Source organism: Coturnix japonica, chromosome 18, assembly GCF_001577835.2.
Source record: "Coturnix japonica isolate 7356 chromosome 18, Coturnix japonica 2.1, whole genome shotgun sequence".
Lineage (NCBI taxonomy): Eukaryota > Metazoa > Chordata > Aves > Galliformes > Phasianidae > Coturnix > Coturnix japonica.
Window position 1 is genome coordinate 3477964 of NC_029533.1, and position 25214 is coordinate 3503177.

Below are 25214 nucleotides of genomic sequence, written 5' to 3' on the forward strand. Positions count from 1 at the left end.
CATTGGTTGTGTTTCTGGGGGATGTAAGTATTAATATGGTAAGAGACAGGCTGAGGAACCCGAGTGGCTCAGGCTGGCTGAGGATCAGTGCTGGCTTGGCGGTACCTTTCCAAGCATCAACAGAGATGTATCCCAACTTTCTTTCTTTTGATCTTGAAGGAACACACCACGTCTCGCAGAACAAAGTCTACTCTAAATCATAAGGTAATCCATAAAAGGACTTGCTTGGTAGGAGGGCAGTACTCGCTCTCTGCCTTTGATCTTGCCAGATGCATTTGTACCGTGAGATTTTAGCCTTCTTTTCCCGACTCCTATTTCAACTTGCTGTATAAAATAAACACTTATTTCTGGTGTTTCTCAGCCCGGCAGCTGTCAGCAGATGTTTATAATGTTGAATTAGTTTGTTTTCTTGTGCTTCTGCTGCTTCTGTGTCAACTTTTGGGTCAGTTCAGAATACAGTAACAAGTAGTAGAAGGGGAGGAATGCAGGAGCGTTCCATATTGCACTAAATATGTTTATTGACATCAGATTCTTTGTAAAAGTATGACTGGGAAACACCAATCTGTTGTCAGCAGGCTGTGATGAGTGAACTGGGCAGAACTGTCAGGTTGATTTCTATGTTAAGTCAAACTAAAAGGCTTTACTGGGCACCTGAGAAGCTCTGCAGCAGTTCCTGGAGCAGGGAAGGAGTTCTCACACAAGCGACGTGCTTGGCTCGCTTTTGTTTTCTTGGGTTTTTTTTTCCCCTCTGCTGACAGCAAGAGTTCATGTTGTGAGACTTAAGTGGCTCCATCTTCCTCATAGGAAACACTTGCTGAATACAGAGCTCATTTATGTCTCTTTCCAGCAGGTGGAGCATCAGTTCGTTTGCTGAGAGCAGTTACAGGAGAGAAAAGTGCAGCTCAGTTTATAGCATCAGCAGCTGTGCACCTGGCTTCTTTGCCAGGCTGGGATAGAGTGCAGCGGCTCATTCCCAAGAGACCTTTGTAGCCACAGAATCCTTTGCATCTTGATGGTCTTATTCTTCAAACCTGGTCTGTCTTAATGGCTGCTTCTCCACCTTGATGAACGCAAAGACAGAAGAAATAAGGACTGTTCAGGGAAGGCCAAAACCTTTTCATTTCAGCTCTTAGGATTGGAAATATTTTAGGATTTGATATTCTGAAACACTCCATCTGTTAACAATGAATTTTCCATGAAATTTAGTTAAGACTTGTTCATATTTTTGTGCATATGAAAGTAAAGGACTGTTTATTTGTCAGCTGGAAGCTTCCCTGCATGTTTTGTTGTATCTGAGGGCTCTGTTTCTTTGTCTATCTCTGGCTCCTGGGGTATTTCATTTACTACAGGCTTTTGAGCTTCTCAGCAGAAGGGAAGGAGCAGTGTGATGAAAGCTGCCCCTACAGGTGAGCACAGATGTCTGATCCACTGGAAAAGGGGATTTGGTCTACCTGAATATCACCTGCATTGTGGCAGAGCGTGCACTTTACAAACGTTGCTGGTTCTCTCAGAGGCAGTCAGTGGAACATCCATTGCTCAGGGCTCTCTTGCTCTCAGAGCCTGATTGCCTGAGCAGAGCTTGTTAGACATGCGCTGGATTCAGTCCAAGCAAGTCTCTGTATGTGGCTTCTTTATGCTTACATTGAGCAGTAGTGGCTTTCTTTTGATGGATGACCTGGTATTAATCAGAGGGCCAGGACTGCTGTAAGCCAGCATCTTGTATCCAGAAGATGCTGAATATCAATTCATGTCTGTAGCTTTTATTTTTATAGTGTTGTATTCCTTCAGAGTTAACACAAAATTATGCAACCACGTTCTTTCCAGGACCTATTTATAGCTATGGAGATACAGGGAAAGCTGTTAGAGAGGCACTGCCAGCCTCTTCACTGTGAAAATTGCCCTATTTTATCTCTTTATTCTCTTATCATCAGTCTCTGTTATCTGCTGCCTTGGCCTATCCAAAACACTTATCAGAACTCTAACTGCAATGTCGTGAATTAAAAAGGATGTTCTGCCAATGTAAGGGAAGTGGAAATTAATGACCACTAATATATTCTTTGTCAGATTTATCATTGGGAAATATCAGTAAAGTGGATGAGAGTGCTGATTTTTTGTTTCTCTTTAAAGGTAATCTGCGAAACATTAACTAAGCAAACTGCTAGGAGAAGATACTGAAACATTTCAAATGGCAGAAAATATTAGAGATATCTTATCCTTTGAAACGGTCTTTAATTCATTGTTAACTATTATGAAACTGCATTCGGGAAGAGCATTTTCTGTAGCAGAACTTTTATCTGAAGCAACAAAGCCTGTTTCCTTCATACCACGTCTGTAATCCTTTCCAAGATTACAGCAAGGAAAGCTATTTCTGTAATTTACGGCAGTATTCTAATATCCGCTCTGCTATTTCTACTTTAAGATGATGTTGCTCGTTAGCTCTTCCCTCCCCACTTGGTCAGCTAAACTCCCTATGTGGTGAGTAGCTGTCTCTCTCATTAAGGTCTGAGCTGTCACTGGAACGGCCCTTTTGCCATCTTACCTAACGAAGTTAAGGTAATTTCTGGAAGCTGTCATGGGAGAATGAAAATAACAAGTGATGCATCCTCCTTTGTTTCTTTACAAGCGGTGAAGTTTGTAAAGGAGTCTCCAGGCAACCCCTGTGCGTTTGATGATGGTGAGAGCAAAGATCAAAGGAAGTAATCAGGTTCTCTTGAAGATGCCTTTCACTTTTCTTCAGTTCAGCAGCATTGAACCAACATCTGTCGCCTCCAAAGAACCTTGCCATGTCCTGCAGGAGTTGGGAGCTGCAGCGAAACTTCCGAGCTTCTTTTGTGCTGGCAAACAGAGGATTTGTGGGACTGATCCGTGACATCTGTTTGCAGAGTCTATAAAGAAATGAAAGCAAGTAATTCATACAGCAGTCAGAACGAGATACAGAGCACAAGGAGCTTTGTGAAAGCTGAAGAGTTGTGCTTAATTTATTGTATCTGTTGTTTTCTGGAAGCTGAGAATTCGAGGGCTGTTAGCTGCATTTTCCTAGTAGGGTCTGATGCTGGATTCTGCACTGAACTTTCTTCTTTTTTCTCCTTTGAAGTGGGAGGTTTTATTTCATGTTTCAGCATTTCTTTGGCTGCAGTTTGTGCATTCCTTCCTGTAGCATGGTATCTGCATGACCAGTAAGTGCTGTGGGTATTTGGAAGCTGCCAGGTGCCATCCCATGTCAGGTTAACTCTTGTTGGCATGTTGGTGTTAGCTTTGCCATTGGGTAACATTGAGGAAGAAGGAGAAGAGAACCATTCCGTGAAGATCCATGTCTGATGGATCCAGTTCCATCCTGCCCTGATGTGACATCTGATGTGACATCCCATGCTTTAACTGTGGGTTGCTTCAGAATTCCTTCTAACAGCAAATCATGTAAGACAGTCACATGGAATTTATAGAGGTGTTTCAGGGGAAGGTACCATCCTGTCTAAAAGCAAACAGCGTAGTCAGGAAACACAGGTAAGCTTTGGTATACAGCTGTGTTATCAGATGAGCAAAGCAATAGGGACCTTCAAACTAAGCATGAGTTTGAGCCCCGTTTAGCTTTTTGTACTTGGTGGTCACTGTGTGTGTGTGCAATAGTTATGGAGCATATGAATAAAGGATCATTTCAAGTTTGAAATAAGATTGGTTTCCGGGAGGCTTGGCAAAGAGCTTGGTTTTTAATGAAAAATGCACATGTGAAAAACTGCCCCTATGGAAATGATTAGAGCTGAACTTTATGGGCCCATATTCTATAATTCTGTTAGCAGAGTGTCTCTGTTGGCAGAACTGTGTCTTTGCCTCTCGTTGGCGAGTTACTGGATTAAAAACAAGCATCTTTCAAAAATTGTTTTTTCTTTTTCTGGATCCTTTGTAAAGGATCAGATAAAGGGCATGCAGGAAAGCTGGGGAAGGGAGTTTTGGCTGCATTGGAACAAGGGGAGATGGGTTTAAACAAAAAGGAGAGGTGTGGGTGAGATGTGAAGAAGAAGTTTAGTCAGAGGATGTAAACTCCAGATTTGGCTGTTTCTTCTTTCTTCATCCCTAACCCATGCATAACAAATGCATGATGCTTATGTACAAATACTTTGTGTTTTGTCTGGTACACATCCCTGGACATCACTCCGTGTTGTCAAAGGTCACTTATGTCAGGTGTATGTTTAGACCAAAGGAAGCTTAACACTGCGGTGCAAGGAGGAAAGCGCATAGTTAACATGGAGGTGGGATCCAGCCTGTAGATGCTGTCTGGGATTTAGTCCCAAGTGATTAATGTTTTTTGAACTACAGTAATGGGAAGGTCTGTGGAAAGTGAGTCACAGCTAGCAAAGTTTTTTGTCTCTCATGTAAATTTTCCAAAGATCCATAAAATGCTTTCAATGTCAATGTGGAGAAGTAGCAGCCTTAGTGTAGCATAAATACGGGCGTTCTGAATGAAAAATGATGGCTAAAACTCATCAGCAAACTAATCTTTGGAATGAGTTTGTCTGTGTTGTGTGTGTTCTCTGACATTGGGCAGCGGGGCATGACAAATAAATCTGCTGTTTCAAATCTATTTGACAGAAATTCGAATTGTTCACCGGGAGAAGGAGAAATAGAAATCTGCAAAGGGATACATAACTGAAACACCCTTGTGTTTTGCTGCCCTCCTTTTGCATAGCTGTGCAAAAACATCATGAATCAAAGGCTGGCGCATTTACTTTGGGATCAGTAGATCTGTACCCTATCTGTAGTTTTCCTGTAGAAGGCTGTGATTTAGTGGTAGCCAGATAAATAAAATGCCCGAGTGTCTGTTGGGAAAGAACATCAAGAGACAAAGAGTCTGGCAGGTTTCCGTAATGTGCAGATGGCAGTTTCTTGATAAAGCATGTTGAGAGACAGAGCTGCAGGATGAGCAAAGGGCAGAAAGCAACTACTGAGGTCAGAGTGAGCAGGGAATGGGAATGTGGTCCTGGGGAGGAGCAGTGAGAGAGTAACATCATGTGTGAAGGGATGGAAGGGTGAACTCGTACAGCTGCAAGAAACAAACAAAGCAAAGCAAGCGGTTTGTAGCTATTGGGGAGAAAAAAAATAGACAAAAAGACAGCATTTTCTTAAAGAATATAAGGAATGCCAAGGGAACCGGTGTGATGTTCAGCAGGGAGACCCATTAATAGAGGGGATCAAGAATACTTTGTGTCTTCTCGCTCATCTGTAAGGTGATGTGTGGCTTAAAGGTGAGGCTACAGTGAGTTTGAATACTTTAAAAATGCTTCAGATTGTGTGGAACTGATGAAATTGATGGCTGAGAATACAGTGAGGATGGGCTGGAGCAATCTTGGCCCACTGGCTCTTTGTGTGTTTGAGCACAGAAGGGGAAACTGAGGAATTATAGATATATTGGTGCAGTCCTTTAAGACAGAACTAGGAAAAAATAAGCAAAACAGCTATTTCAGTACATGTAGAACATCACGGAGAAACAAGAGCAGAGCCAGCATGGGTTTACTGGGAGCAAATCAGAGGAGAGCAGTTCCCTGTCAGAGCCGAGCAACAGGCATTGCAAAACAGGAGGGAATAATGTCATAAAGTCTGTGTCTGGCTTTTGACAGTGCCTCGGAAGGCTTTGGCATGATGGATGCATGCTGTTGTAAGTAAGTGGGAAGCGTAAGATTAAATTACTGTTAGATCGGGGATAGCTGCTCAGAAGGGTGCAGACACAAAGTAGCTATCAGCCCTTAACTGGTAAAATTAAGTTTCGAGATAGAATATTTGTCCTCTCTGGTATTTGCGTCAGTCATTTGGCTATGAACAACAGCCTTCATTAAGTTCCTGAATGATGCCAAACTGGAGAAGAACGTGAGACAACTGGAAGACAAAACAGCAGTGACAAAATTGTGCAATCAAATAAAGAAGCGAAGAAAAGGGGAAGGTTCTTTATTTGGACCGGAACAACCCGGTACAGAAATATGATTACGTGAGAAATGTACTGCAGAAATGGATCTGGAGTTGGTCACAGGAGGTGAACCTGACAAAGGGTGTCACAGAATGAAGGGAAGATGGAGTGTGCTGAGGTCTGGCTTCCTGAAGGCACATGTGCTCAACCCTGAGGAGTGAGACATTGAATCCAGGCTGGGATGCTGTGCAGTCAGATGTGAACCCATGGGAGAAAGAGCAGAGGGGTCAAAGGGCTTCATTGGCAGGTTGAAGAGACATCATTTGGTATCTGTGGAAGTAGATGCTTAGCTCAGGTGGGAGGTCATAACCTCTCACATCTTCAGCTTTGCCTTTGGATGCCCATAATGAATCCTGGGGCTATCAGATGGGTTAGGAGTTGGGGCACAGCAGGGTATCCTTGGGTTCTGCATGGCATCAGCACTCCCTGCCCCAGGGTGCCATTGATAAGCACCATTGATAGCTGGTATTAAAGAGAATATAACCACAATATATTGGCCTTTAAGGTGGTTGCAAGGTTGACTCTCAGTCTTCCCATTCCAATCTTTGAAAGCATTTTCTGAGTGAAGCCAAGAAGGAGCCGGGATTTGTGTTCATCATTTGTTTTTAAAATGAAGTCGAACCCATCCAACATTCAGACAGCGCTGCACAGAAGCAGGGGGCAAATGTCTTCATGGGGAGCCTGGCTATTTTCAGGAGTGCTTCAGCAGTGCAGCTCTGGAGCCAGGAATAGCAGCAGCGATTGTGCCGTGGTTGTGAAGTGGCAGCAATTCAGAGCACGGTGCCAAACCCTTAAAGAGCCATCGGTTGTGTGCGACCCAGCGCGAACCGTGAGCCCTTCTGACAAACACCTGACAGGAATGGAAGCAGCAGATTTACAGTGTGCCGTGCAATTAGTATGTATTTGGGACAGAGCGGAGGAAGAGAAGGGAAACGGGGAGGGGGTTGGGGGGGGAGTGCGCTGGAACGCTGCGTATAAACGAGCCGTGTGGATTTTTGTCTAGAAGATCTCAATGCTGCTCTTATATAACGTGTGATGTTATGCTGGCTGCGCCCTCCCCCTTTATGCGCTGTGTTCATATGGGTAAAGACAAGCAGGGCGGCTGCTGACACTTCCCACCCCACAGCCGAGCTGCATTGTCTGGGCAGCGTACAAACAGCCGGGGCTGTGATTAATATGCTCCGCTGTTTGCTGCCTGGATGGCTGTGAGATAGAGGCAGGGAAGTAATTAAGCGGCTGGCAGAGGGCCAATACACATATGGGACTTGTTCTGAGCGGGAGGAGGAATGGAGGAGGAGGAGGAGGAGGAAGGCGGGAGGCAGCTTTGGCACCGCACGCCCGCGCTTTTGGCTGACTTTCAAAAACCAAACCAGAAGAAAAGCGGCCGGAGCACTAATTGTAGCCGGGTCCTGAAGTGAAAATGTTTTGTGACAGTTGCAAGAATTTAAAAGAGGAAGGAAGATCGGTTTAGTGTCAGCTGCAATTAGATAATCAAAGCTCAGAAGCGGTTCTCAGTCGGGGCTGGGCCCAACCTGCAGGCAGGCCCGGCACGGCGCGACTCCTGGCAGCGCTACAGGATGAGGCTCCCGCTGCACACAGCCGACATATTGCAGCGCAGGACATAGATGCAGGAGCAGCTCTGCACACAATGTAGCGTCTCCTAGGATGGTTGGGCGGCTCCTTGCTTCAGGTATTTCATTACCCGTCTGCCCTTCTTAGAGCCAAATGGGGAGAGGGAAAGGAAACAACAACAACAAAAAAAAGCGGAACTCTAACCCTGAGAAAACAGCATCTGCTGCTGTTAAATCCATTTATTACATAACGTTTCAGGGAGAGAGCAGCAGCGCGGCGTCCTCAGCTCTTGGCTGCGTTTCAGGTTTGATAAAATGGCGTCTCCGCAGCGGAGCCGTGCGGCGGGCAGAGCTCCGAGCTGAGCTGCGTGCTGTGCCATCCTGCACTGTGCCATCCTGCACGGCCATGCACAGGAGCACGGTGCTGCTTGTTGCGTGCTTGTTGGCGTGAATTGCGACGGAAAGGTTGTGGCAGCAGAGGAAATGAGAGACGTGTTTGTGTCGTGGTGCAGAGAATTAGAAGGTGCTGACGGGTTTTCCCACTTGTGTGCTTAACCAGGCTCTGCTTCCAAGTAAAGCTGTTCTGTTTGGTGCTTCCATCTTTTGTCTGCCTTTAACACATGATGTGTGTGTCTCAGGAGTTCAGCTCGCTATCAAGGCACATCAAATTGAGGACAGCATCCAGATCTGGCCTCACCCCTGGGCAGGGAATGACAGGGCTGGACATGGCAGGTAACCCCTGTGAATCCAGGGTTGTTGTGCCAACTAACATGCATTGAAAAATTTAGGCAGGAGTAAGAAGAGAGGAATCTGTTTTTGTTTTGTTCGTTCGGCTTTAAATCAAATCTATACTGATTAATAAGATTCTCATTAAACATTTAACCGAGGCGGTGCCGTTTTGCACTTCCCTCTTACTTCGGTTTGTAAATCAGCTGAATGTTAAATTATAGTTGAGGGTGCGTAATTGTGCTGCGTATTGTTCAGCCTAATTACTGTGATGGAAGTTATGAAGATAGAGCTAAAAACAACAAGGAAACAATGAGGAATACGACTGCAAACAGTGTTTTCAGATCAAAGCCTTATCCTTTCTGCAGGCCGTGCACTTTGCTTTTAGAGAGATGCATGCAGCAGCTCCTCACCTTTCATTCTGCTCGTGCTTGACATTTGCAGCCCATGTAAGCATTAACCTGATTTTGCAGCTATTTGTTTATATTGCCATAAACAGAAACGTTTTCTGATGTGCGGTGTGCGAATCCAGCTGACTGCAGTGCTCAATAGCAGGGATCTCCTCCCTCCCCATTACAATACAAAAACAAAACCCAGTCACCCGCTGCTTACTGGTGGCACTGGTCAAAGCCATATGATTTTCTGCTAGCCAGCATGCCTGCAGTTTGAATTTGTATTGAGTTTTGGTTGGGGTTTTTTGCATATTTTATTGTAGCGGTGGTTTTTAATGAACTCAAAGTGCTGTTAATCTCAGCGTTATGTTGATGTTCTTTCCTGATTGGGCTGTATTTCCCAATAGACACGCAGTGAAGATTTCCATGCACAAAGTGTCGGTGCTAACAGCAGTTGGACATGGCGGTGCAGCAGCGGTGCTGACATGAGATGTGCATCTCATCTTCTATTGCTCTGCTCGGAATGGCAGCTCCCAGGAAGGCTGGTTGTGCTCCTGTTAGGCTGAGCGCTTTGCTTTGCTTCAGAGCTTTGCAGGACTAAAGAGAAATGGTTTTCCCATCCTGGTCTTAACAGCTTATAAAAGAAAGCCATGACATTCTTTGTGGAGACGTGGTTTCCTAGAGAGTCAGAGGGGATTTTTGTGTTCAAAGGAAACCCTGAACAAACAACAAGAAAATTACCCCAAGATTTTACTGTATAAAAATATTTTCCTTTCATTATTTCTCCTCTTGGTGTCAAATCCGTGTGGGTTAAGTGCAGGTTTGCTGCTCTTTGGGTTATTTGCTTTGTAGGAATGAAGTGCTTTTAGGTTAGAGAAAGTGGAAAAATGGCCTTTGGATGCTTGCTTCTGCAGACTGTGTATCAAAAGATCCTTTTTGGGGTTTGCTGTGTGTTGGGAGGGCTTTATCTTTGGTTTTGCAGCAAAGTAACAGCTCTCACAACCTGGAGGGGCTGGATTTAGATTTGACCGCTTTGTTTTTTGAGCACGTTCCTTGTGAGAGCTGCAAGTGTGAATCCCTGCTGAGTCCAGAGCAGGGAAGGAGCAGAGCAGCACAGGTATGTTGCTGCTAGTGGGAGCACTGTATGTTGTGCACTGGAATTAGCACAGTCCTTATCAAGGGAGCCTCTTTCAGATTAGTCAGTGCTTGTTGTTGTTGTTGAGGCCGTAATCTGAATCTTGGCAACCGTGCTGTTGGAAAGGGAGCAAATACTGATTTTCAAGCCCTCTGAAAGTGGGAGGTTTCTGAGCTGCTGCTTGGAGCCAAACACAGGGCTGTGTGATGCTGCCTGAGCAGTGTGCTCAGCCCAGCTACAGTACCTGATCATTCAAGGATGGTCAGCTCTTGCTCTGTATAATTCTTCATCTTTCTGCTGTGGTTTGTCTGATTCTTTGGCTGTTCTTCCAAATCCCACTGTCTCATGCAATGAACCATTTTGCTCCCTACTGAGGAATCTTTGCAAGTTGTTTCCCTGTTCTTCATGCCATCCGTGTGCACAGTGAGCCCCGTGCAGGCTGCTGTGCCTGCCCTGCACAGCGCTGCTCTGCTCCTCTGCTCACAGGTGGAGCTTCAGGTTCAGCTTTTGTGAGACCTTTGTATTGAAACTGTATTTCAAGCTGCTTTTAAATCTTCCTGACATGTCAGGAATGTACTGCTGAAGCTCACCACCCACTGTGCTGAAAAAAAAAATCACACACACGACTCCTCTTATCTGATTCCTTGGTTACCTCAACTTCTTATCTGCTGGCCTTGGCTGCTGCAGCTTTTTTCCTTTGTTTGTTTCTGCTCTGCTCCAAATGCTGCTTGGCTCGTATTTCTGACCCCGTCAACCCAGTTTGGGTCATTTTGCAGGCTTCCTTTCACTTTCCCTGCCTTATCTGGGATTTGGGCTCTGTTTAACACCTTCGTAGATTATCAGGTAAATTTTCAGCTCTGTAAGCGTTCGGTTTCGTGCAGGTATAACGTGATGTTTTCCTCCTTGCTGGCCATTGCATGTAGGGATGATAATCCGGGTTGGTCTAACCAGCTGCTTCTTATTCTCTTGTGAGTTTGTCCTGTAAATGTGCATTATTTGGGTCTTTCTGTGAAACACCAGGCTTGTCCTGGCATTGTGAGCAGACAGGCAATGAGCTGAGACTGTGTTCCCATCCTTTCTCCAGTTGATTTTGGGATGAGATGCAGTCTAACCTGAGGTTATTGTGTTCATTCTGTATCCCCATAACCTGCATGAGGCAACTTAATCACAGCTCTTGCCTGCAAAGCCACAGGTGAAACGTGTGAATAATGAGATTTTCTTCACGAGAGCTTTTTCTATTCTTGGAAGAATTTTTTCACAGTGTTGGAGTACCTTTAATTGGAGGCAGTTGGAGGAGCTAATCACACCAAAATATTTGTGATTCAAATCAATGTATATTAGTCATCCGCTGTTAAACAGCTTATTTGGGAGGTTTGTTGTGTACATCTTACCCTCAGAACAGTCTTGCACTTCTTATTCAAATTTGATGTAGACTAATTGGTGGTAAAAATCCAAGTCATGTTAGTGCAGATTTACGACAATAATTGGCATCCGAAACATGTAACGTATAGCTGCAGTTTTCTCCTCTTTTTAGATCAGCAGCTGAATTAAGGGTTGTGCAGGTGGCCTCCACCATGTATCCCTGGGTTTGGACTGAATTACTTACCATAAGATTCAGATTCCCATTAAAAGAAACAAAAAGGAGAAATCTCTACCAAAGATCTCTTATTGGAGCGATTGGAATGGAAAGTAAAAGCAAAAACTCAACCGGAGTCCTTAGTGTGAAAATGGTTGTGTCTTTCAGTATAATTTTGCCCCATAGCAATTAGAGGTTCAAGAGCTTCTTTAGAAACTGCTTGATCAGTGTCTTTGTTTGAGGGTAGGTGTGTAGTATATGTTCTGTGTCCTGAAGACCGCCTTCTGGATATCTGTGCAATATAGCATTACTTTCACTGGGTAGAGGGTGGACTTTGGACATACTTTGGATGATGTGTGCAGCTAAAAAGCACATTGAAATCCCTTATAAATCCTTTAAGAGCTAATTTTCTTGAACAGACTGTTACTCTGAAACGCCTGTGTGTTCTCTGCTATAACCTAAAGGTTACAGCAGCACTGTTTGAACGCATAATTGATGCTGTACAGCAAAAGATGGGTGTCAGCATGTGAATGGAGCGTGTGGATGGTGGTGTGGCTGCAATGTGTGTAACGGCAGGAGGACGTTGCATGTTTTATCACTGGGTGCTCTTTGAGAACTGAGTCAAATAATTCATTTTTTTAACACATGTGCTTTTTGGATTTCTCATGGAGGTTGGTGTATTTGCTAACATCTACTTATGGAGTGCATTATTGTTTTAATAAGCCTTGCCACTGCACGTAAAACGTTTTTGTGCCTTTGTTCTAGAATGGAATTATTCCATTTGAATTGAGAGTTTTGTCAGATTAAAGAAACAAAACAGCAACAGCACAAAAGATCGGGTTTGGTAGTTTGTTGTACTGAAGAAAATTGCTGTATCGTGTTGGAAAACATGCTTTGAATTTTAGGATGCTTTGCACTTCAGTGCAGAGCACAGCGTTACAGCTAGCAGGGTAAAGCAGTACTTACTTAACTGTGGTTTTGTGGTGCTTGAACCGTGCACTCATTTTCAACCTTTTTGGATCCTTTCAGATCTCAGTCACAGTGGATTGGGAGACCATTATGAAAATTCCCACTGGGGACAGCAGCCCACTTTCAGGAGTGAAGGCAACTGCAGCTGGGATAAAGTGATAATAGACAGGACTGACAAGGAAGCGTGGCCTTCCATCACAGGAGCTGAGACTGAATCTGCCTCAGAATGTACTACAGACACTGACTCTGCCTCCAACTGTGGCTCAGAGAACAGTAGCATGGCTACAGGGAGTGCCCAAGGCAACTTCACTGGACATACAAAGAAAACTAATGGCAATAATGGCGCCAACGGAGCACTCGTCCAAAGCACTTCTAACCAGAGTGCCCTTGGATCTGGTGGAGCCAACGGTAACGGCAACTCGGCCAGAGTGTGGGGCATGGCTGCAGGCTCTGGCTCTGGCCTAGCTCACTGCTCTGCCAGCGGTGGGGATGGCAAGATGGACAACATGATTGGAGACGGTAGAAGTCAAAACTGCTGGGGTGCTTCCAACTCAAATGCTGGCATTAATCTTAACCTTAACCCTAATGCCAATCCAGCTGCCTGGCCTGTACTTGGACATGAGGGAACTGTGGGAGCAGGCAACCCTTCCAGTATTTGCAGTCCGGTCAGTGCCATAGGTCAGAACATGGGCAACCAGAATGGGAACCCGACAGGCACCTTAGGTGCTTGGGGAAACTTGCTGCCGCAAGAGAGCACAGAACCACAAACGTCCACTTCTCAGAATGTGTCTTTCAGCGTACAACCTCAGAACCTTAACACTGATGGACCAAATAACACTAACCCCATGAACTCTTCACCAAACCCTATCAATGCAATGCAGACAAATGGACTGCCGAACTGGGGGATGGCTGTTGGTATGGGGGCCATCATCCCGCCCCACCTGCAAGGCCTTCCTGGTGCTAATGGAACATCAGTTTCTCAAGTCAGTGGGGGCAGTGGTGAAGGAATGGGCAGTTCGGTTTGGGGGATGTCCCCAGGTAATCCTGCCACAGGAAACAGCAATTCTGGGTTCAGTCAGGGGAATGGAGACACTGTGAACTCAGCATTAAGTGCTAAACAAAATGGATCCAGCAGTGCTGTGCAAAAGGAAGGCAACGGAGCGAGTGCGTGGGATTCGGGGCCTCCGTCTGGTCCTGGGGTACTGGCGTGGGGCAGGGGAGGTGGCAACAGCGGTGTTGGTAGTATGCATTCTGGAGCTTGGGGCCACCCCAACCGTAACACCAGTAACGGTGTCAACGGTGAATGGGTCAAACCCCCAAACCAGCATTCCAATAGCGACATCAATGGGAAAGGATCAGCGGGGTGGGATAGCTCCAGTGTTACCAGTCCGAATCCTGCCATGCAGCAGGGCAACGAACAAATAAACTCTTGGGCCAAAGCTGCAGCATCTGGCACCACAGCTAGCGAAGGAAGCAATGACAGCGGTGGCAGTCAGAATGAAGGCAGTACGGGGAGGGAGGGGGCTGCAGAAGGCAGGAGGAGAGACAAAGGGATGATAGACCAAGGGCAAGTTCAGTTGCCAAGAAATGACCTTGACCCCAGGGTCCTGTCCAATACAGGGTGGGGACAGACCCCTGTAAAGCAAAACACTGCCTGGGAATTTGAAGAGTCCCCGAGGTCTGAACGAAAGAATGACAATGGAACGGAGGCCTGGGGTTGTGCAGCTACTCAATCTTCAAACTCAGGGGGGAAGAACGATGGGTCCATCATGAACAGTACAAATACCTCTTCAGTATCTGGGTGGGTCAGCTCTCCACCTGCAGCTGTTCCAACAAATACAGGTTGGGGAGACAATAACAACAAAGCACCAAATGGCCCAGGGGGGTGGGGAGAGTCAGCAAGCTCTACTACTGTTAATAATGCTGCTGCTGCCAAAAGCGGCCACACTTGGAGTGGGACCGCAAATCAGGAGGACAAATCACCTACCTGGGGTGAACCTCAGAAACCCAAATCTCAAAACTGGGGAGACGGACAGAAATCAAATCCAAGCTGGACTTCAGGAGGTGGAGATTGGACAGATTCATCATCTGTTCCCGGACACTTGGGTGATGGGAAGAAGAATGGATCTGGATGGGATTCTGACAATAGGTCGGGGTCTGGATGGAATGATTCCACGAGGTCTGGGACCAGTGGATGGGGAAACGGCACAAACAGCAAGGCTAATACAGGTACAAGTTGGGGGGAATCTTTAAAGCCAGGCCCCCAACAAAACTGGGCTAATAAACCCCAGGACAACAGTGTGAGTAACTGGGGAGGAGCTGCTTCTGTAAAACAGACGGGGTCGGGGTGGGTTGGTGGGCCAGTGCCAGCCAAACAAAAAGAGAACTGTGAGGCAACTGGCTGGGAAGAGCCATCTCCACCGTCCATTCGCCGCAAGATGGAGATTGATGATGGTACCTCAGCTTGGGGCGACCCAAATTACAACAACAACAAGACTGTAAATATGTGGGATAGAAATAATCCTATCATTCAGAGCAGTACCACAACCAATACCACCACCACGAGCACCATTATCAACACAAACATGGTTGAACCTCAGCCATCGCACCAGTCAAGTGCCCAGCCGAACCGGTCCCCGCTGCTTGGTCCAGGTATGACAGTACTTTTGTAAGCTCCATTGTACCAATGCCGGTAGTACTTGGCATGTTGGTCCATATAAAGGTCTTTCACCATTAGTTAGCACCTTCTGCCCTCGCAGAGCTGGATGTCTTTTTGCTAACCTCTCTTCTGTTATTTGTCTGCTGTTACTATTACTCAGTCTTTATTCCTGTTTAGACACTGAGCGTCTGTTTCTTCTCTACAAACCCTATCTCTTGGCAGCAGATGTTTTCTTGGCTGTTGCATGAATCCAGACTAGTGCTGTTTCTTCTGTTTGCTGTCGTTTGTGAAGAAATGGTTCTCTTCCATCCTTCGGGTCTCAAGCATGGATTGTATCCTGGGCTTTTATGAGGGTCTCATAAAGTTGGATTGGTTAAAGATGTTAATATTCAGGGTGGCTGAAAAAAGCCATTCCACTTCAGTTCTGTTCCAGATACGAGGCTTTAAGCATTATTTGGCTGGGAAGAGCATGAGGTTTTTTTCTAATGATAGAGAAGATGCTGTTGTAGATGAACAGCAAGGAATATCAACGGGAGGTGGGGGAGGTACAGAGAAAAAGATTGTTTAGAGGAGAGGTATTTAAATAGATGTCACTGGAAGCCCTGCTCTGTGTCTCAACCACAGACATCTCAAATCCAATCTTGCTGTGCTCTTTAACATTTCTCATCCGATTTTGTGTCCAAGTTTTTGTTTTGTCTTGGCCATGCCTAAATATTGGCTTTCTTAACTGTGCTTTTCTCCAAGCAGGATTTGTTCTCCTCCTCCCTATTGCCATCAGTTGTGGTTTTTTTTTCTTTCCCTTTGATGTTGTGAAATAATTCAAACTTAATGTAATGTCTGTACAAAAATAGCTTCATGTTCCTTACTCTGCTGAAATATTTTAACAGTTGAGGATGTATTTGTCAAAAAACAAACGTGCTCCAGAAAGAGGAATCTTCTAAGAGCTTTGTACGTGGCCACATTCCAGTTATCATTTATCTTATTTTATCCGTATTGAACCATGAAACTGAGAGCTGACGTGTCTGGATTATAGCGAAGGCAACCTTAGCTTGGGTTGGTTGGTTCTCCCCACACAAGTTGATTTTTGGATGATTCCATGTGTTTCTAATGCAGTTGGTGTGCAGCGCTGCCTCCCCGGAGGTGGTAGCAAAGGAAGGGTTTCTTGGAAGCAGTGTGTTGGTGCAGTCAGAAATGCGTATTATTTTGAAGCCACCCGTTTCAGCAAATGGTTCAGGGAATGATGAATCCCCCATTCTGTTCCTGTCTCAGTAGGGAAGCCTGTTGTGTAGCTGTAGGATGGCACAGTCACACACTGATACCCAATGGGTAGCTCTTAGTTTTGCTGCACAGAACTGGTTAATGGTTCAGAAATAAGTAGCAGTTCCTTTTGAAATAGAAGTTTATGCTGTGTTAGCTCAGAAATGCAGGCCAAGTTACAGCCTTGTTATTCGAATTGTCACCCATCCTCAGAAGTTCTCAGCATTCTTTGCAGAGCTTAAAAGCTGTTAATGGGAAGCAGATGTTGGTACATACCTCGCGCTCTAAGGAGTTTCCTTTCTGTGTTGTAAATAAATGCACAGAAAAAATGGAATAGATGGTGTGATAAATATACTCCTTTCAGGTTGTTGGAGCTCCCTTCTAAGCCAGTGGTGGGTTATTTAGAAAGACAGAGTGACAAAAGGTTTTGCAAATAGGGATGAGTGAGAAAGAATTGTTTTGGATCCCAAACAACAAGAAATCTTTGCTACAAATGCTGGGAAGGACTCAGTGCTGTCCTGTGAGCTTCACCAGTGCAGAGCCATGCAAGAAGGCATTGAGCCCCCACCATTGAACCTTGCAGGAGATGGGACCTGAGGTTAAAGTGTACAGGCACCTTCCCGTGGGTACATACATAAGCACACACTGCTCTAGCTTGTTTATTCGCTGCATGGGCAGACTAATGAATTTCTTTATGCTAAATCTCTTCCATCTCCATCTGCATAAGGCGCTCATACTTCAGTTTGCCTGCACTGTAGTCATATGCTGTGTTGTGTGTGATATACAGCAGACCAGACAACTTCAAGGAGAACAGTTTCTATCGTCTAAATGCCTATAGGGTTATTTTGAGGGAAAACAACTGCATCCTGCCATAACTCAGTTAACATTTCACTTTCCCTCGAGGATTTCCTGTTGGCCGAAGCCCAGTGTTAATTATGTTATTATTTCTATAAAACAAAACTCTGCCAGTGTGGCCATATTCATTACTCACTGTGATCTCTTTGTTTCTTGCAATTCTAACAGTTTAAAAACTGCAGTATTAATGCTTCGCTTTCTTGCCAAGGAGCCCTTTAGCAAAGCTTATCCTGTTGCAAAACAGCATTCATGCAGAGCCATTTGTTTGTAGTTTGGTTTTTTGTTTTAAAAGCATGGGGCTTTTTCTTAGGGAAGCCCTTCATGTGTCTTGTTTTCAGAGAGGAAAATAGTAAGAACTTTTGAAAGTGGAAGACTGGCTCAGATTTGAGACCGTTACAAAGGTGTTTTGTTTCCCAAGGGCTGTGTAAGGGAGCTTAGAAGTAGCTCTGTGTGTTGCTTCAGCCCTCTGCAATAACATTTGGGATCTGCTGCACTGGGACTGCAGGCACTTTGAACCGGTGTTCCACCTGTGTCTGTTCCAGATACAACACATAGATAGATGTTGTAAAAATCCAGGAAAGGCCTCATTTACAAACGACTCTTCTGGAGGCTACAAGGCAAACATCTTCTTTCCACTTACTTCAGGATTTAGCATCATCCATTTGAGTGTGTAACCTTACCCTCCCTGTGAGGTTTGTAAAGCAGAGCCATGCAAAGGTAGCACAAAGACAGTGATGCTAGCAGGGGCGTCCTTACCTCAGGAGGGAAAACAGAGCCAGCACTGGCATGCACCCCAGAATGTCTTTGCAGCACACAGCATCCTCTGGCTTGTATTTGTTTAGTTCCTGCACTGAACTTGATCTGTTGAGACAGTGTGAAAACTTCTGTTTAATACGTTTTGCTTGGTGTTGGGTACTTACAAGCTTTATCTTTCAATGGAGCCTAGCTCCGTCGTTGTTTGTAAACCCATATTACTTCTCAGTGCATTTAAAGAACTGAACTTGGACGTTGCACATCTGTGGTTTTCATTCGAGATTCAGCATTGATTAAAAAGCAGCAACAGGACCAGTTCTTTGGAATGTATAGTCTACAGCCTATTACACTTTGCCTTTCTCATACATGGGTTTTGGTTTAAGGCTGATTTTGTGAGCTGAATTGTTTCCTTCTTAACTAGTCCTGTTGTTATTTTGTGAGCCGGAAGCTACAGATGGGCAGGGCCTTCATTCACTGGAATAAAACACATGCACTTAAATAGCACTCAGCTCCAAAAGCACTTCTCTCAAGTGCTAATGTTCAACAAAATACTGAACTCCCGTGTGCAACAAAAGAAAGTTAAAACCAACAACCAACATTGGGACCAAAAAACCTTTTTGTTAGAGGTAATGGATGCATTAAATTCCACTTCTGTCGTGTTGCTCTGTGTTCCTCTGTAGGTTGCAGAAGCTGTTCCTGGCACACACAGCTCCAGCACTAAGCTTGGTGGCACACAGATTTAAGCGCATTACGTTCAAGCCAGACCGAGGCAGCTTCTTTATAGTAGCTTACGTCTTCTAATGAGTTAAAGTAATACACTGCAGGAAAGCAGGGACTGCTACCTGCCAGTCCTCATTGTAAATGCAGTCTTGTCTAGGTCTGCTATTAAAAAAAAAACACATTGATTTTTGCACAGAGCCTCAGAGAAGGGGCAGGCGGTGAACACAGTCAGCCACGAGATGTAATAAAAGCTTTAAGGAATGCTATCAACATACATAATCTATGTTGAAAGTGTTAGGAAACAAATAATGTCTTGAGTCTGGCCTTGGTTGCCTGCAGGGATGGGGCATCCACAGCCTCCTTGGGCAACCTGTTCCAATGCATCACCACCCTCTGGGTGAAAAACTTCCTCCTAAGATCCAACCTAAACCTCCCCTGTCTCAGTTTAAAACCATTAAAACCCTCTTGTCCTGTCACTGTCCATCCTTGTAAACAGCCGTTCCTCCTCCTGTTTATATGCTTCCTTCAAGTACTGGAAGGCCACAATGAGGTCTCCCCAGAGCCTTCTCTTTTCCAAGCTAAACAAGCCCTCAACCTTTCTTCATAGGACAGTTACTAATTATAGTTAGAGTAACTAATTATAGTTACTCTATTACTATTTCATGCTAGTTCCATTTAAAGACTGGAATAAAATGTCCGAATTTGAAATAACTGACAAAAGAAACCTCTCCTCTCATCGCTGTTCCTTCTCCCTTCGCTCCAGCAGGCTGGGGAGAAATGCCTAACGTCCACACGAAGAGCGAAGCTTCTTGGGGAGAGCCGTCATCCCCTTCTGCTGCAGTCGATAACGGCACGTCGGCATGGGGGAAACCCCCCAGCAGTGGGACGGGGTGGGGAGAGAGCCCTGCTGAGCAGGCAGGGACCTATGGCAGAACAGCCGCCCCAGCTGCTGCCCCAGCACTGTGCAAACCAGGTAGGTGTGTGAGCATCGCAGGATGGGGGACAGAAAGGGCAGCCGTGAGCTGCTTTCTGCTTCTTGGTTTCTAATGAAGGTTATTTGATAAAAATGTTAAGTCTCCAACTGCCCTGAAGGCTGCAGGTCTGCTTTTAAACTTCTGTTCAGGCTGTGATAATGGTTAAGTGTTATTGCTGCTAAATGCTGCCCTGAGAGATGGTTAAAAGTCCCAGAAAACCTGAAAAGAAGAATGAGAGCTCTTAGAATGAGTAATCCCTGTTTGAAGCAGAATAAACAGAATAAAACAGACTGAGCTGACACAGCCCGTTGCTGTACGGTGTTCCTTGCAGTCTGCTCGCTCCTTTCAGACCTCATTCTTCTGAGATGTGAATGAATTTCTGGCCATTAGTGACCTCTCAGTTTGGTTTTGTTCGGTGGAAGAATGCGGTGGCTGGAATTTTGAGACTCATTGAAAGCAAAATTGTACACAAGGAGCGTGTGGTCATACCTCTGGTTCCTTGTTCCTAGGAGACGGGAACGATCACAGCTTTCTCTTGTTTAGGAGAAGGGAAGATTTACCATTGCTGGGCTTTTTTCTTCTATAGCTGTATTTAGAGCTCTTCTCTTTTTTTGTTAGCTTCAAAGGAGGAGTCCTTATCATTCAATGCCAATTAAGCTATTTGATGAACCTTTATATCTCTTGAAAATACTTAGACGTTAGCACGTGGGCTATGGTATAAAAGTCTATTTCTATTAAATTTGCATAAAATTAGATCTGATTTGTTTTCTTCCTCTTTCCCTCCAGCTTCAAAATCTATGCAAGAAGGCTGGGGCAGTGGTGGGGATGAAGTGAATCTCAGTACTAGTCAGTGGGAAGATGAAGAAGGAGATATGTGGAATAATACTGCTTCACAAGAAAGCAGCTCCTCCTGTAATTCCTGGGGGAATGCCCCAAAGAAAGGACTTCAAAAGGTGAGAAAACATAAAGATGGTCTCTGGGAATGAGTAGAAATGCAGAGCAGCATTTCTGGAGTTGGCTGTTAAAGTGATTTTCTATTGCATTACATCTAGCAGTAAATGTACCCCGGCACCAGAACACAAACACAGCTCACTGCTTCCGTATTGGAGCACAGCTTACCTTGTTTCCAGGGCAAGGGTGAAGAAACGAGGATATATCAACAGGAAAACTGTTAGAGGCCTTCAGCCACTTTGTGTGGTGGTAGAAGAGCAAACAGTAGTTTGTGATGGAGGAGTCCAGCAAAAAATATCTCTTATCAGGCTGTGATCAGCATGATTCAATCGAGCTTGTCAGACTTCTTTATTTCATTGTGGTTCTCTGCCAAATATTACCATGAAATACTTAAATTCAAAGGTGGCTTTGATTCAGTGGTCATCAAATCAAATAGGAAGTGGTACATGGAATGCCTGTTGAATAGAGATGGAGTTTAGATGATTTGTAGGGGAAGGGAAACAAAATTGCAATGATTGTAGGGTTCTGAATACTTTATTAATGTACTGATATATCTTGCAAGAGTATGTACTATTAATGAGAAAAACTGCTTGTGTACATGATTTACATCTCACTGGTATGGGGATGGGAAGCCAACTGTTAATGGAATCTCCTGCTTATTTACCAAGGGCATGAAGACATCTAGCAAGCAAGATGAGGCCTGGATCATGAACCGCCTGATAAAACAGCTCACAGATATGGGCTTCCCTGTGAGTAGAGCTCATAGTTCAGCATACCTGGCGCTTAGCCGTTCACAGAATCACAGAATTACCCGGGTTGGAAGGGACCTCAAGGATCATGTTGTTCCAACCCCCTGCCTGGCAGGGCCACCAAACATACACCTTTACTAGATCAGGTTGCCCAGGGCCCCGTCCAATCTGGCCTTGAACACCTCCAAGGACGGGGCATCCACAACCTCACTGGGCAGCCTGTTCCAGGACCTAACCACTCTTCTAGTAAAGAACTTTCCCCTAAAATCCAACCTAAGCTGTTGGTAGAATCATGGAATCTTAGAATTGCCTGGGTTTAAAAGGCCCACAATGCTCATCCAGTTCCAACCCCTTGCTATGTGCAGGGTCACCAACCACCAGACCAGGCTGCCCAGAACCACATCCAGCCTGACCTTGAATGCCTGCAGGGATGGGGATCTTGTACTTGCTGTCTTTCTGTGTTTCAGCCTGTAACTAGAGAAAGTTGGTGTCTTCTTCAGACTGGGAAGCAGTTCTGTTACACAATTAGAAATGTACTTCAATTTCAGAAGTGTGTCATAAGCTAACAGAGTGCTCTCTGAGATTGCTTGATGATATTTATAGAACGGAGGAAACTTTTTTATGAAGTTACTTTGAAGCTCAGTAGTAATTCCTTATTAAATAGAAGAAATGAGAGTAAAGCTGTTTTTTTTTAAGGAAGGGCACATAGTAGTAATGTTTAAGTAAACCATAGAATACAAGAAGAAATTTAGAATAGCAGAGGACTGTGGCTTGACCTTGTAGAAGTGGCTCATACTTAACAAAGTGAACTGCTGTGAGAATTGGTAAAAGCAGAAGAAAAATACATGCAGGCTTTATTTGTGCCACTGAGTAAATATTAAATCCAGAATTATGGTGTGTTTTCTCAGTTTTCTTTAAAATCTTCTAAGCACAGTTAGTTTTTCTCTCAACGTGATCTGTATTTTTGACAGAGAGAACCAGCGGAAGAGGCCTTGAAGAGCAACAATATGAATCTCGATCAGGCCATGAGTAAGTGTCTCTGCAGCTGATTTCCTCTTTTCCTCTAATGCAACATAACCAAAGCTCACCTTTCTGAGAACTTCATCTTGTTCAGTCCAGTTGGATGGCATGTTTTTAATGAAGGTGTATTTGCTTTTGTAAGCAGGAAGAACTGATGCTGGCAAATTCACTGTGCCACCTTCTTGAATCCTTTTCCTTTTCTCTGAAGGTGCTCTGCTGGAAAAGAAGGTGGAAATGGACAAGCGTGGAATGGGAGTGACCGACTATAATGGAATGGTCACCAAACCCCTTGGCTGCCGCCCACCACCAATCTCCAAAGAGTCTTCCATGGACCGCCCCACCTTCCTTGACAAGGTAGGTTCAGAAGTAGGAGTGGGATATACAGGTTATGACTGTACACTGGGGAAATACCGCTGAATCCTACTGTGAATGCTTAGAAAGCTGTGAAGAGAAGTGTGGTATTTTCTTCTCTCTTAATTTTGGGTGATTTTAGTCCTTTTGGAAGGGATCACGGATTTGATTGACGTGTAGAAATAAGCAGTTATCATCCCCAGTGTTACAGTGAAAAAGAAAGCCTGAGAAACCAGTAATGCGGTGGAGGTAGAAATGAGAAAAAGAAAGAAATGCAGTGGGGAAATCCTTTTATTCTTTTAGTCCTGGCATTCAGAGCAGCCCTTGCCCAAGTTATCGGATACAATCAAGGTCAAAATCTTCAAGAGAGGCTTCTAATTCTCGTTTTCATTTTGAGCTGCTTCAGTATTTCAGAAAAGTCAGGAATGAGGAGCTGAGGTATTTTTAAGTCAAAGAGCAGACACAGTCGTAAACAGCTTCTCAAATGAGCTTCTTTTTCTGTGGTCACGTATGACAAATTTTCCAGCTCTGTGCAATGAATGAGGAGAGTTCAGGCGTTAGAGGTGTCCAAGATTCAAAGTGCCTGAAGAACTGAATGTAGGGAAAAGTGCAGCCAGATCTGCAATAGGAAATAAGAGTGGCAGCCTGACGCGATGTCCTACAAATAGACTCACCAAAACACCTCAGAATCCCTCCCACCCAAAGTCATTCATAAGGAAGTGAGTGTTCTGTGGTGCCAGTCTTTATTTCATGAGTTATCTGAAACGCTCATAAGGCATTAATTTTTCAGTTGCAGAAAGCAGTGCCTTTTTTACAAGCTGTGCTGAAACCAGTTCATTTTACATAAGCTATTTACAGGATGTGAGGCAGGTTGCCTAGTCTTGTTAACAGACTGCATTGAAAACTTTACTGACCAGGAATAATCATTCTTTCCAATCGTCCATCCTTCTTACAGGCTTAAGTGTAGCATTATGGTCAAAGTCAAGGCGTGAGCTGTGGCAGGATCCCAATATTGTGTTAAGAAAATCAGTGTGGCAGTGCACTGGGACACCTGGAAAAACACTGACTTTTGAATGCTTACAGGCAGTATTTCTGCTGTCAGCATGGACTAAACAGTTTGCTGGGTTCCTCTTCTGGTGCAGCACCACCCTTAAAAAGAGCTAATTTGATTAAACACAAAAGTGTCTTACATAATTATGGGTTATTTATATTAATAAAAACAAGCTTCTATATGAAGGTCCATACATACCAAAGTTCTTGGTGATAGTTCAGATGCTATCACAGTGGCATGGCAGTTTCCTCCCAAGATTACACATCAGAGCAATGCTTTTCTGCTTCTGGGAGGTTAATAAGCTTTGTTCTTTTGGGACTCCCCAGAGACAAGGTATCAGTGTGTGTCCATCGTAGCCTCATTCCCTAACATGTGAGGCTTTACCTGGCTCTTCTTTTTCTTTTCCTGCCACCTGAGGTTACAGAATTAGTGCATGCATGCCAGCTAGCCCTTCTCTTGAATAGCAATATCTTGTGCAGTAAATTTATTGCAGAAGGGAGGGTTGTATTATGTGCAGCATAACGCATAATTATGGAAACATATGTTAAACACAGGTATTGAGAAGGGAGTACTAGAATGATTAGTATTCATACAGCAAGTAAAATCTGTCAGTCTAGGCGTGATCTGTCACAGTGACTTTAGTATGACAAAGGGAATAATCCCAAACTATATTTGTTAGTGTTGAACAACTTGCTTAAATGAATTAAACAAATACAGCTTCTTCACTAAGAATAGATTCTTCCCTTCCCCCCTATGATATCCTCTCTGTATTTACATCTGATGCTACTGGAGTAGCTCTTCTTCTTCAGAGCCTTTTTGCCCTTCAGGATAATGCTTCAGAGCACAAACCTGGAGCTGCCTCTCTTTCTATTAGGTTGTCTTTTCTGTGGTTGGTGCCCCAGCTGCACAAAGCAATCTAGCTGATATTCCTCACTTTACCTGTTGTCTTGCCCTTATCCTTTTCCTCAGCTTTAGTCTCCCATGAGTTATTCAGTGTTCGAGAAGTTGTAAGCTAGGTGGTTGTGCTTGTTGCTGCCTCAGTCAGCTGATGCTGTCAGCACCTAACTCATGTATTCTTTATGCTGTATTGCATTGAGTCAGTCTTTGGCACTCAGTGCTTTGTTAATTGTATTATTTTTCCAGGAAATTATCTTGCTCTGTAGCGCCATATAAGGAGAAAATCCAGTGGCTTTGAGAAAACAAAAATCCAGCCTAGCAGTACCTTGATACGTGATCTCAACCATGTTACCTTATGCTTGGTGGCAAGCATGTTGTACTTAGGCATCAGGTGTACTTGAAGATGTTATATGATGTCTTCTAGAGACATCAAACTTGTAAGAAATGCTTGTAAGGTGTTCCTGGCAGCATCCTGAAGGACAGCAGAAATAATAGGCTCTTTTCAGGGCTTGGTCTTGACCACCACTCCTGAGCACTAGAACTCAAGTTGGGTGTGTTTTATTCTGCCACATACTTTGTTTGTTGTGATTTAGTATGTGGTCAAAGTCAGAGAAGCAGCATCAGCCATCCTTGGCATTAGTTCAGGATCACCTTC

The 25214-nt window shown here is 44.5% G+C and overlaps 1 protein-coding gene across 9 annotated transcripts in view; it reads left to right on the forward strand.

Annotated features, from left to right (window-relative positions):
- TNRC6C (trinucleotide repeat containing adaptor 6C) overlaps nucleotides 1-25214 on the forward strand; it is a 64542-nt gene that overhangs the window by 20871 nt on the left and 18457 nt on the right. For 6 of the 9 annotated variants that reach the window (XM_015879959.2, XM_015879957.2, XM_015879953.2 and 3 more), the window contains 6 exons: nucleotides 12383-14974; nucleotides 19330-19539; nucleotides 20327-20493; nucleotides 21160-21240; nucleotides 22212-22269; nucleotides 22469-22614. In XM_015879959.2, the coding sequence (XP_015735445.1) occupies nucleotides 12601-14974; nucleotides 19330-19539; nucleotides 20327-20493; nucleotides 21160-21240; nucleotides 22212-22269; nucleotides 22469-22614 (3036 nt within the window). In that variant the 5' untranslated portion in view covers nucleotides 12383-12600. Of the gene's footprint in view, nucleotides 1-6676; nucleotides 6849-7312; nucleotides 7644-12382; nucleotides 14975-19329; nucleotides 19540-20326; nucleotides 20494-21159; nucleotides 21241-22211; nucleotides 22270-22468; nucleotides 22615-25214 lie in introns of those variants that run through there. The other 3 variants (XM_015879958.2, XM_015879956.2, XM_015879951.2) reach the window with 3 other exon arrangements.